Below are 13164 nucleotides of genomic sequence, written 5' to 3'. Positions count from 1 at the left end.
TCGCTTGACGGTGAGCAGTTGCAAGTGGTCACACTCGGGCTGACGCTCCACCCACTTCAAAGCAGTCTCGAGGCCGGCAAATGCTTCACTAGCTGATGGTCCAGCGTTTACTTCAACATCAGCAGAAAGTTCTTCTTCCACTTCCACTTCAACATCTTCTCTCACACTTACAACAATTTCATCGTCATTGAGAATTTGAAAACCAGGGTCAGACGTGTCACAAGCCATCCACTCTCCTACATTGTGATTCGGATAATCGGCGATTCGGATAGTCGGAGTTCGGATAATTGGAGTTCTACTGTATTCTGATCCACAGTCTATTCTAATCCATAGATTATCGTCTGGCAAACAAATGCATACACTGAAGCAATAATATTACTGAAGATTAAATCGCTTAAGTGAAACCAAAACTCAAATAAATTTTTTGTTATCAAAATAGCGGCACAATTGAAGCGATAAATTATTAAATGGCTCAACGTTTTTTTTTTTTGTTTTTAATGGAGTGTGAGTTTCCTCACGTCTTCAATGTACATTTCATTAATTTTCAATAATTTCAATAGTAAATAACTTGCATCAAAGGTCAAAGGTGTCATTAAAAAATTAAAATGCTAATCCGCTCTGAAATATTTGTCTCTCTTTGCTTTTCTCAACATCATTAACTGAGAAACATTTGATTACATAATACTTTATTTCCACTCATTGGACTCATCCAATAATTCTACTCCACTCCACATTCATAAAATTGCCGTTACAACCGCTGCCTAGCGCTTTTGTTGTCAGCTGCCTGCTGCTTTGCCGTTACTATTACCAATTCGCGTTATTCATCTTTTGTTTACTTCTAGCTCTTGGTGTGTCCATTGTGCCAAAAGTTCACACCAAAATCCATAACGTCATAGCTTCTTCGATTGTAATTATGTGCGCATCTCTGTCTCAGTTGGTTAGTAAATAAAATAAGTCATCTGCTATTTTCACTACAGCACTCACACATATAGTATGTCTTCAAATCGTACATTATACACGAATTGTACAGTAAAAAGTGTGCTGAGTTTGCTGACGGCTTATGAGAAACTATATACATATGTATATAGAGAGTCATAATCTTGGTGGCGCATTGTGACTGAAATTGTTACGAAATTCGCGATATTTAGCTATCTACTATAATATTTATGTTACTTTGTTCATGATTACTCTTCTAGTTTCTAACTACTCCGAACTACTTTAGATGTATGGTATTCAACTGTGAGGTACGATCTGTGCAACCAACATTGCATAATACAGAGAATCCCACAAGCAGACTCAATAACGTGATCTGTGCCAAATGTCACATCAAAATAAACACAAGTGTTTACTATACACTTGGCTTTCTAAATTACATAAAGTGCATTCGGCGATTTTTACGATGATAGAAATTATTCAACAAAGAAGTTCCAATAACATTCAACATCTTGAAAAGGGTATTATTGCTAGTCGCGAGCAAGTATTTTTTATTGGTACAAATTATTCAAAGAGAGTCGAGAACGCGTTGACGACGAACCGAGTCTAGGACGGCCGTCAACATCAACTAATGACCAAGACGTCATTAAAATATAGTAGTTGGTGCTTGGTAATCAACGACAGTCGGAGATCTTGCTGGCATCTACGCTTACGGCCCGGAAACAGACGATCAATCGGGCAAATATAGTGAAAAAGATTGAGTCGAAAAATCACATCAAAGCAGGTCAAAAATCAAGGTTATGTTAACACTTGTCTTCGATTATCGATGTTCCGACCAGCCAAATTGTGAACAATGAATAATATTTGAGTGTAATGTGTCGTTTGCGTGAAGCTATTCGTAAGAAGAGGCCGCAATTATGGGTCGACAACTCTTGGATTTCGCACCACGATAATGCACCGTCGCATACTGCATTGATTCTTCGTTTTTCGCCAAATTCACCAATATCGTGGCGCAGACACCGTATTCGCCTGATTTAGCTCCGTGTGACTTCTGGCTATTCAGCAAACTCAAACGACTGCTCCGGGGAAACCGTTTTGAATCATTTGAAACCATTAAACTTGAATCGCTAAGAGCATTAACGGCTATTCCGCAAATTTACTTTGACAACTGTTTTAAAGATTAAAAAAAAAATTGGCACAAGTGTTTCGGGGCCAAAGAGGACTACATTGAGGGGGACGACGTAGTTTTTGAAGAATAAATTTAGAACTTTAAAATTATGAACAAAGTCTTACTATTTTTTGCTCACAGTAGTATGCTATAGTACTCTGATTCGAAAAATTTCTCGGGAAATTGTGTGTCGAATTTCCTGAAGATATGTCATTAAATAAGCACAGCTCGGCATGCTAATAATTTATATATACATATACGTGTACATATGTATATGTATAGTAATATTACAATTAAAAAATATTTTATTAACTTTACTTTATTTACGTTATTTTCACAACTACCATATTTTACTAAAATTTTGCTGTTCACATAAATTGTACTGATTTTTCAGATCATTTTAAAGTAAAAGCTTTTATATTAAACTGCCATGGGTACTGCTATTTTCATGGTCGCAGCTGTACAATATATGCATTTTTTAGGGCCTCTGACGTCATGGCATACTTAATAAAAGTAATATATACCTCTTATTGTTTTTAAGCTAAAACTGAAATTTTGCTCAGAAATATCCCAGTTTCATACCTGTAATACTTTTTTAAGTTTTTTATAAATTATTTCATTTTTATTTATTCTCATTTTATATTCCTAAATTTAGCATTCCAACTTATTTATTATTTCATTTTTTCATATTTTATTACCTAATCAATTTATTTAAAAGCAACGATTCTGTTTCGAACTGCACTAATTCCGAATTCTGTTGAGTTTAAAAATGACACTAGCATAGCAACACCGAATGTTATTGATGTAATTGTAAGCACTATAGGATGAACGTGCTTACAGACACATGCATTGATCGATTCGTGTCTGATGCATAACTGTAATTAAATATCGTAATTGATAATTTATAATTGGTAAATTGTAATTGCGATTTTTCACCGTCATTCGGCATTGTAATTGGTTTTATGCATCGCTAATTATGCGTGCAGCGCCCATTTGCTACTGAAACATTTGTTTTGCACTTTCAATTGATTTCTTGAGTGGCGCTTTGTCTATGCTACCACTGCGCTTGCGTAGTAAGCTGCGAGTTGTAGCAACATTTAAATGCGCACACACACGTACTTATATGCACACAACTGATAGGTCTTTAGTGATTATTCATTGATTTCTTATTTCTATGCTTCTTTTTCGATTTATGCATTGCCAATGCTCTTGGTCACTCATCACATTGGCACCATTACGAGCGTTGCACACAAACATCACAATTCGCGTTTTAAATTGGGGCTGTGCAATGCTTTGATTCCTTGAATTGCAGCGCATTGCGGCGATAATGAAATAAAATTGCTTGCCAATTTTCATTGCTTAATTTATTGCTGTTTACATACGTGTTTTACAGCCGAGCGGCTTAGCGTATACAAAACGTTTCGTGAAAAGGTTGCCTCACCTTGAAAGTGCTGTGGCATAGGTTAGAAAAGCTGTTTGATTGATATTAATGAGTGAGCATATATTTTCATAACTGTCATACAATACATACATAGAAGACTGGTCCAGTCAATTAAGTAAATTTTGACTTGATTGACAAAACTTGTCTAATTTCAGTACTTTTTGTGGACTTAAAAAAATATATAGATACATATACAAATCCGTATACACATACATACATATAAGTTTTTCATACGATGTTGTTGTTATTTAGTGAGCAAACCAAAACTTTAGGGTATATCACTAGACATTTATGAAAGAAAAAGATGAAAGAATAGCTGACTTGCATCAGATGGTTGTAAAAAAATTACTAAACTTTACTAAATGATCACGGTAAAAGTTTTGCCAAATCACTACTAAACAAGATAGTTGCAAACATTGCAAAAGCAAAGTTTTTTGCCATTTGCATACATTATTTTCTCCTCTTTCTCTCATGCAAAGAAGCCACAGAATCAAGGAATTTTCCTCAAAATTAAGTATAACGTTTCTTTGCCCCTTTTTCGGTTAAACTGGAATAAATAGTATGGTTAAACAACTGAAATCAAATTTGATTGAGTAGTAGCACAGATAATCTTTAAAACTAATAGTGATCATGTAGATCTAATAGGAGTACCTAAGAATTACACAATTTTAACAATTGAACTCATGAATTGGAATCTCAATACTTGTAAAATTCATTAGATTAGTTCAGTTAGATAGTTACCAACTGATCAAGTTCTGCGATGGACAATAAAGATCGCAACATGTATAAATCACAATGGAAAATATAAAAAAATAATGACAAAAATTTTGAACCGACTAGTACCAACAAAAAGAAAACACCAAAAATATTTAAATAAAGAGAAACAACAAAGGCCATTCACTTAATTTTCTGCGATGTGATCATCACACCAAAAAATTTACACAGCAAGAAATACTAATAATCTGTGAATTCATCGAAAGTTTTAGAACAATGTCAGTGAAGTCAAATCAACGGCATTCTCTCTCTCATCTATATAATTATTGCTGTAGCGAACCGTTAGTTTTGCTTACTGACTCTTTTGCAGATTCTAGTTGCTTGCTATGGCACTTTACCTTAAAATCTTTCTTACTCAATCATGAGATTTTGATGGTTGGGGATACTTATCGACAATTAGCGTATCCTTACCACTAATCACTTAGGTCTTAGCTTAATTATATACAAAGAATAATTGTCAATTAGAAACATTGGTTATTTTCGTCCGCTAGAGTAACATTTCGGATTTCGACGTTAGTTTATAACATTCATAAAAAAAATCAAACAGAACATGTAACATAAAAAAATATGGGAATAGCTACAGTGAGAAAAAGTTCACTCATAATTTCAGATTATCGCATGATATCCTTGTCAACAACGCAATATACATACAAGTACATATATATGATGACTCTCGAATTCCACGCAAATGTAGCCGCGAGCTGAAGTCTATTAAATAAATATTGGCATTTGTGGAAAAAATTTGTTTATTTTCTTAAAAGTTAAAATTCCCTTTTAAACACTAAAAGTAAAAAATAAGTAACTTCACTTGCACCACATAATCTCCTCTTACCGCAATGCATACAAATCGTTCACACAAATTTTGATGTATCTTCACATAATTGTCTTCCAACGTAGAATGTAATAGCTAAAGTGCCAGCTCCAAAAGACTGTTGTAAGATGTTACTAATTCCAGCAATGCATTTGAATCGATGTGCATGTGTGGTTAGTAGCGCTGCTTAATACACATAAATATGTGTTGGAATTCTTTCTTAGTACTGTGTTTATAGGATTCGTGATGTGTGTTTGAAAATTTACACCACTTACTATTAGTAGCAAAACATGTCGGAAGAAATCCAAAGGCTTTGGGAAAGTAATGAAAACTAAGCTTTGACACGTTTCGTTTCACATAGCTTTATTAGTTTTAATTCTGATTTATATGAGTTCATTATCGAAACTACTTTTCAGTGGTCGCCTATCACAAAACAAGTTAAAGTCATACGATTTTAGACATTAAGAATTAACAGTGATTAATTCACTAAGTTGCGCTATTGATTACAATTGTAAGACCTCCATATGTATGCACTTCCACTCATGCAGTTTTGATATTCATAAATATTTACATAAAAAGACCCTTGTTTCACTAGCTCAATTTAATACAAATGTGTTTGTGTTAGTATTGCTGACTTGCTTGGAGTGGAAACTTGTTTTCGTAAGTCAGTTTCTGCTGTAATTGATAGCTTACAGAAGTGGTTTGGTTTGATCCCAATGACACTAAGAAGATAGTGAAATACTTACACTAATTACCGCAAATACCGGTAAATATTCTTCTATAAATAGCTATTTACTAGTTACAATGGTTGAAAGGATTCAAATTTATTTAACGGATTAATGCTAAAAACTGTGCATGAATATATTATGGATGTTATCGTTCAGTAGGAGATTGTCGAATCGAAGAAACAAACGAGATATATCACAAATACTGGCATAATCAAATGGAATACGAATATGATACTCCCTTGCATATGTATATTTCACATGTTAATTTTTGTACAAGAAAAAAACTGCAAACTGTTGTAAAACAAACATAAAATATTCTATTTGATTTAGAAGTACGCCTCGGCATTTCAATGTCATTTCGTTGGCATAAAAGTACCTGCTTAGCGTTGTTTTCAAAGGGCCAACTTACTTTTCATTTGAAGTTTTCCAGCGACTGGCAAGTGCCTTTGTCACAAATGGTTCGATTTGAAAGCTGGCTGCCTTAGCTATTGGCCAGTTTATTTCCAGGGCTTAGCAGCGCTCTTGGCAATTGCCAGAGTCACAAACGGAATATACTACGCACTTTTGCTCTGATTACGTGCACCGCAAGCGAATTTTATGCACAAAACCATTCACACCGTATTTCGTGTACTTGGATAAATTGTTGTTGTTGCTTATTAGCGATGCTATGGCTTTGTGTTGTAAATTGCCATTCCATTGAAAGTACCATTACAAAGGCAACAAATTGACACAATTAACAAATAGCGACAAAATTATTAAAACAACAACAAAGTAACCACGCATATAGTTGCAGTTAGTAACGCGTAACGAACTTCGCGTTCATTGACAAATATACGCACATAAAAGTATACATTAAGTTGCAATGTGAAACAGCGCATGCTTTTCTTCAAATTAATATTCTGCATGATTTTCGGTTGTTAGAAATTCAACATGTCTCATGTAGGTAAACGACTTGTGACACAAAAGAGACAAATTTGAGCAAATTAATTTAATATTCAAAGAAATTGTTGTGAGTTGAATGGAATTTCTGGTATGCTTCTAAGTTATACAAAAAAATCTGCTTCTTTTTCCTCAAATGAAAGACGCACCTTTTGAAAAGCGCCGCACGATAAGTATCTGCTCACTTGTCATCCTTTTTATCGAGTTCCTTAATTAGCATCTAGGCTCTATAGCTCAGTTTTTCGAAGTTTATAATAATTTAAAAACATTGTCTTTTAATCCACAATTGGTTTCAGTACTCCCTTGAGGAGCAAAATATAAAAAAAAATTAGGTTAATTAATTCAATTCACGTAAGTTAACTCAGCTCTTTTTAAATTGTTTTTTTAAATTTAAAATCAAACGATTTTTTTTAATATTTCATTCTATTCATTTAGTTTGGAGAGCATATAAAAACCAAAAGCTATGTGAGATAACTTTTAAGAGCTCATTTTCTAGTCTGGAGCAAGCAAGCAAATACGAAGCCGATTGCTTACGAGTAGATTACAACAAATATGTACGTACATATGTGTGCGTAAAATGTTATTTCGTCAAACAGCTTGATATTGGAGTCTATCTTCGCAGTAGAATTTATATTTAATTTCAACTTATTTGCATAGCGTTTATATTGTTTAAAATTTATTCTGTTATTTTATAAAACGATTTCGTACGATTATGCCAACAAGAAAATATAACTGCACTAGTCATACTTGATACTCAAAATTAAATAGATATTTTATAAAAAATGATTAAGAAGTATACTTATACCTAGCATTTGCACACCGAACTTGTTTTGGAAAACATGGCGCAACCAGTTCTACCACAAGATGCCAAGTAAGGCCACTGCAATTTGTATCTAACGATAATTTATAATTTGTGACGTTTGAATATAAAAAATTAAGAAATATGGAAGACAATTGTCAGAATGGTGCCAAAAATTAGATATTATTTCGAACTCTCCACTATGGTGTTTTAAAGAAATAATATTTTAGGAAAATTTTGCATCATTCGAATAAGTATCAGTTCATTATGAGAATTATCTATTGCATTGAGTCGACCTCTAAGTAATTTAATTTTTTTGATGCAATTTAAATATAATTTTTTTGTGTAATCTTTATACATAAAAGCTACGTCACGTTGTTTGTCCGCGATGGACTCCTAAACTACCGAACCGATTTTAGTAAAACTTAGCACACTGTGTCCAATTCAAACCAACTTTGAAAATAGGATGGTAAAAACAATTCATAATTAAAAAATGCAGTGAATGCCCTATTAAATGGACACTCTATTAAGCGGACATCTCCATTAACTGGACAGAAAGGCTGGTAACCAGACATTGAGAAATCAGCCTTAAATTCGTTATTTTTTCCACTGATATTTATTTGTATGAACATATTAAAAATTAGACCTCTAGCACAATCCCTTGGATTCTTTTAACAAAAAAATATAAAATTTCTACTGCATTAAATAGTTTATTATATGAATAATAGTATAAAGTATATAACACAGCAACGCGTGGCCGAGTCCCCTAGTACATTATATATTCTCCACTGTGATTCAATACCTTTTACCATCTCTCGGACAAGAGTTTGATTCCACGGTCATAAATTTTTTCCCTGCAGGCAAAAAACGGCTTCCAGTGGTTTTTGACGGCCTGATTTGAGGTGAAGGTTTTCCCATCCAAAAAATTTTGCAGAGACCACAACAAATAATAGTCAGAAGGTGCCTTGTAAGCAAAATGCATCGACGAAGCAAGTTTCATTCTGTAAAAACATGAGGGAGCCATATGTCAAGCTTCGAAATTGATCCTAGATGGCTCACGTGTCTGTGAATGGTCCTGTTAGATAAATTAAATATTTCTGCAATCTCTTGAGTTATTATTCGACGATTTGCATCGACCAATGACTTTTTCATCCACATCGGCTTCAAGAGATCATCCAAGACGTGGTGCATCCTCAAAATCGAAATTCTCGGAACAGAGTTTTGCAAAATTGGCATTGACGATCGGTCAACACTTCTTCTCCATACACATCACATAACTTTCGCCTTGCCTGCCTTTCGGTCTTCCATCTTCGATAGAGCACCAAACAAGCCTTACTATATCATCTGCTCAAACGAAATTATTTAGTGAACCACCCAAAAAGTTTTACTGATTATCTTTTGAGGATCATGGCTCTAAGGCTATTTTGATTATATTCTATCAGATAGTAATCCGATTATTTTTTCCATTTAGTTCTCAACAATTTTTGGGAATTTGTTATTTAAGTATCAAACATGTACATATAAGAAAAATAAGAAACCATTACACTTGATTTTTCTATTAAAATAACCAAAAATTATAAAAACTGTATATGTAGAAATAAGCAAAACCAATAATTTATATACGAATTTTAAATTGAAATGTTTATAATCGTGCGCAAATTAGGCGATGCACTGTATGCCACTTTCATTAACATACACGCCCATAAGCCAGAAAGATGATTGAATTCCACAGCTGCATTTTATTAAAAAGCATAAAGCGTTAACTGAAAACAAAACGCTTTTATGAACAGCTATTCATTGCATTCATTTCCTTTCTCTTTGCCTTCCAGCATGACTGCATTAACGAGTGCTTTCTGTTGATGGTAAGAAGTAACACTATATAAACACCTTCTTCGCCAGCTCGCCTTATTTAAAGAACCACTCGCCGTTTGATCAATATTCCGAAGCTCATCTGCTCGACAGGACTGTTACAATTCTCATATCACAGTGTCGCACAATGCGCGCCCGGAATCAAAAGACTCAAGCGCCAAACTAGTATAGTCCTCACGCAATTCTGCACGTAATTTTTTTTTTTTTTTGTACTTTTGTACTACTGGCCATTTTTGTCACTTATATAATATGAAAAAATTAAAAAAATATAGAGTTCAATAACCCAAAATCGACGCTTGATTATGTGGTAGTCATAATTTCTGTAATTAAATGCGTTTATGCCTGGACAGCATGTTACCACTAACGGACATTGGTTGCTGCTGCCTACTTTGCGGCGTCTTTTACATGCTGTTTTTTTCTGTACATATTGGCTTTTACATTTGTCATTTCTGTTTACTTTGCTTTTAATTGTTAAGGTTACTTCTTTCCTTTTCTCTTTGCATACTCCGTGTTTTTTTGTGTGTGGGTGTTTTGCATGTAGAACGGCTAATGATTCTTACTTTCGTACACATTTTGGGCCAAAACTGCCAATTTGTGTAAGTAAATATTTGTGTTTCGCAAATGAGCTCAACCGAGATGAAATATGACCCCAATACATATTTACATTCCTCTTTTGGTTATAGAACTTTCATTTGCGATTAAAATGTGGATTTGAAGTATGAGTTTTATATTTGTACTCGTATGCACCATAAATGCAAATATGTATAGTATACTTATGTTGAGGATTAAATTAATTACAAATTTATGACAATTAATCGAAAACTAAAAGCGGTTCTCAAAGTTTATATATATACATATGTATACATATTAATAGTTCTAGTGACTCAGTTACTTCTTCTTCTTTTCAGATATTTTGTGATTTAATTTACTCTCTCGAAAGACTGAAAAGCTACGGCTTTCACAAACGGCCACAAAATACTGCCACCACGCAAACGTAGTTCACAACAACAAAGTGTTAACAAAATGATTTCGCGTCGAAAAATTATATCGCGTTCTCTTGACAATCTAGATATGATACCAAATATCGAAGAGGAAGAGGATGTATGGTATAACAAGGAGAAACTCTTTAGGGTAAGAACAAAATTTTTAAAATATCAAAATTTGTGTATTTAGGAATATTTTATCTCTTAAAACATCAACTTTCAACTGTTAATTTTTGCTAAATTTTCTTGTGTTTTCAACTGATCATATCTTCAAGTATTAATTATTTGTATTATTCAGACCACCAAATGCATACAATTCCACATTCAGATTAATCATTATTTTCATATAACAGTATTCTTCAAAACTGCAAAAAATGTTCGTGCTTATCTTTAAAAACTTTTACGGAAATAGGTTATGATCATTTTGCAAAAAACTAAAATTAATAAAAAATTTAAATATCCAGGAGTGGCGTCGTCTTGATGCTTTTTCCACAAACCACATTGCAAAAAAACGTTTGGAAATTTTTCAAATATTTTGAAACAGTTTCTTTTTAAATCCACTCATTTAGGACCACATCAATGAAGTGCTCAGCAAATGGGAACAAATCGATGATGAGATTTGGGCGAAGGTAATAGTATTCGAAAAAAATCGACGAGTGGCCAAAGCTTATGCCAGATCTTCAGTTATCACCATAAACGGAGGAAAAAACGGCTTTGACGGTGTGAGGTCAGTATTTTAATAGAAAATTGCAATCGATAAACTAAAAATAATAGTTTTTACTGAAATGTCTTTTCATCAGAATTGGATTGAGTGGTTTTGAAAACCCTATGCGTGATGCGGATACAAAACTTGTGAAAAAGTCTGTTGGAGAAGGTTTCAAAATTAAAATGGATGATATTGGAAACATACTAATCAAACGTTATGGCAAGAGTAATGTCTTTGTGCACAATACCTCAATGGTCAATGAGGAGACAGTCATTGGTGGCGATATACTTCAAATGCCTAACATGGGCCTGACGCCAGGCACATCTGCGAAGGTAAGTAAACGGCACAAAATCGAAAAATGTATTTCTAATAACTATAATTTTTTTACAGCTGTTTGACATGCGTAAATATACGACTAACATAAATCGAGAGTTCTCACGTTCATATCCAGAGAGCAGACGTCTGGAACGTCAATGCTTGTCAGCCATATCATTAGTCAAATCGAATAATAATCTAATCAATAATCCGCTTTGGATTCTGGTCATAAATATAGTCGCAATTGATATGCTGAAGAATCGCCTACAAGCACTGCCTAAATCGGTGGATGCGGTGGGTTCGCGTGTGCCAATAGCGGGAAGTGAAGATCCGTATTCGACCATTGAGAGTCAGGTCGGCCTTATTTATCCCACGCCTGCTGCTTCCGATGACTCAAATAATTCAAATAATTCGAATAACTCAAGCCAATCCAGCAAAGGACGCCGCAGTGTTTACAATACAGGATTCCTTGATGACAGTCCATATGTGCCAAAGGTAATTTTAAAAAATATTTCCACATACCAATTAATAGAATAAATGTTGTGCGTTTTGAGATTGGCAGCATTTACTAATTTTGTCTTCAAACTCCTCGAGCGTTTCTGGTTAATTGGCGGAAACCCATGTTTTATCATACCCCCAGAGAAAATAACCAATAGTCGTTAAATTGCATGATCTTGATTGTCAATTGACTGGAACATTTCTCCAAACTTTACACGGAATTTTTCTGTGTTTGGGCGTGAAACATTAGGCGGCGCACCGTCTTCTAGGAAATAGAGATCGTCCGGGTCGATTTGATTCAATTCTGGGGAAAAAATCAAACGGTCAATTTTAGAGGATGCAATTCCGTTAAATAAACTCAACGATTTGACTCACCCCAATAGCGTCTTTTTTTCTTCCATTTACATATTTTAAGAATAAATTAACCATTTTCACTGTCGTGTTCCAAATTAATTATCTTCTCCAAAGCTGCTTTGGCTTTGCATCCGACTTTATGCTTAAGGACATGGAATTTGTTCTAAGAGTTAGCAAGAAGAAATCGAACATGTACGTAAAACTCAGCTTTAAACAAATGTTTCACTAATTGTCGAGTTTTTAAAAAATGTTATATTTTTGACCGAAAATACGGCAGTAAATTGTTTCAAAAAAAATTGCAGCAACATCAAAAAATCTTACGCAGTTTACTATCTAATGTTACGGTGAGGCCAAATTTTAAATTTCGACATTGCAGCAAATTCGATTAGGAAGTTTTATCTTTCAATGATGAATTTATTCCCCAAAATTGCACTTTAACCCAAATCGATTTTTGAAAACCCTAGACTAACCTCAAGACTACTTTAAATTTGAAAACCCTTAGAAATAGGCCGAAAGTCACTTTTAGAAGACTCGCAAAATTGGAAAATTCAACACTTTAACTACAATTGATAAGTTTAGATAACTCCCATTTGAAATTTATTTGGATAAATGTCCCTATCTTTTACCATAAACTGATTAAAAATTGCTAAAATTATTTTCGGGCGTTCCTGGGTTGCACTTAGTTGGTTTTGAATGTGAGTTACAAGGCAATAAATACAAAATTTTGTTAACCAATTATTTTATGTATTGTATTTTCGGCATACTCCAACTACACTCTCGACCCACCCGCGCACAACACACACACACATACATATATAACTTTACTGCACACGCACACATACGCAG

At 34.0% G+C, this 13164-nt stretch overlaps 2 protein-coding genes across 3 annotated transcripts in view; both read left to right on the top strand.

Annotated features, from left to right (window-relative positions):
- Positions 1-13164, top strand: part of LOC125777044 (putative nuclease HARBI1) — a 348853-nt gene that overhangs the window by 291982 nt on the left and 43707 nt on the right. The window lies entirely within an intron of this gene.
- LOC105233051 (uncharacterized) overlaps positions 1-13164 on the top strand; it is a 39597-nt gene that overhangs the window by 24550 nt on the left and 1883 nt on the right. Inside the window, exons 2-5 of one of the 2 annotated variants that reach the window (XM_049450865.1) lie at positions 10351-10593; positions 11015-11172; positions 11246-11483; positions 11542-11961. In XM_049450865.1, the coding sequence (XP_049306822.1) occupies positions 10486-10593; positions 11015-11172; positions 11246-11483; positions 11542-11961 (924 nt within the window). In that variant the 5' untranslated portion in view covers positions 10351-10485. The remainder of the gene's footprint in view (positions 1-10350; positions 10594-11014; positions 11173-11245; positions 11484-11541; positions 11962-13164) is intronic. The other variant, XM_011214993.4, reaches the window with a different exon arrangement.

Source organism: Bactrocera dorsalis, chromosome 3 (assembly GCF_023373825.1).
Source record: "Bactrocera dorsalis isolate Fly_Bdor chromosome 3, ASM2337382v1, whole genome shotgun sequence".
NCBI classification, from domain to species: Eukaryota; Metazoa; Arthropoda; class Insecta; order Diptera; family Tephritidae; genus Bactrocera; species Bactrocera dorsalis.
This window is presented reverse-complemented; position numbering and strand designations above follow the sequence as displayed.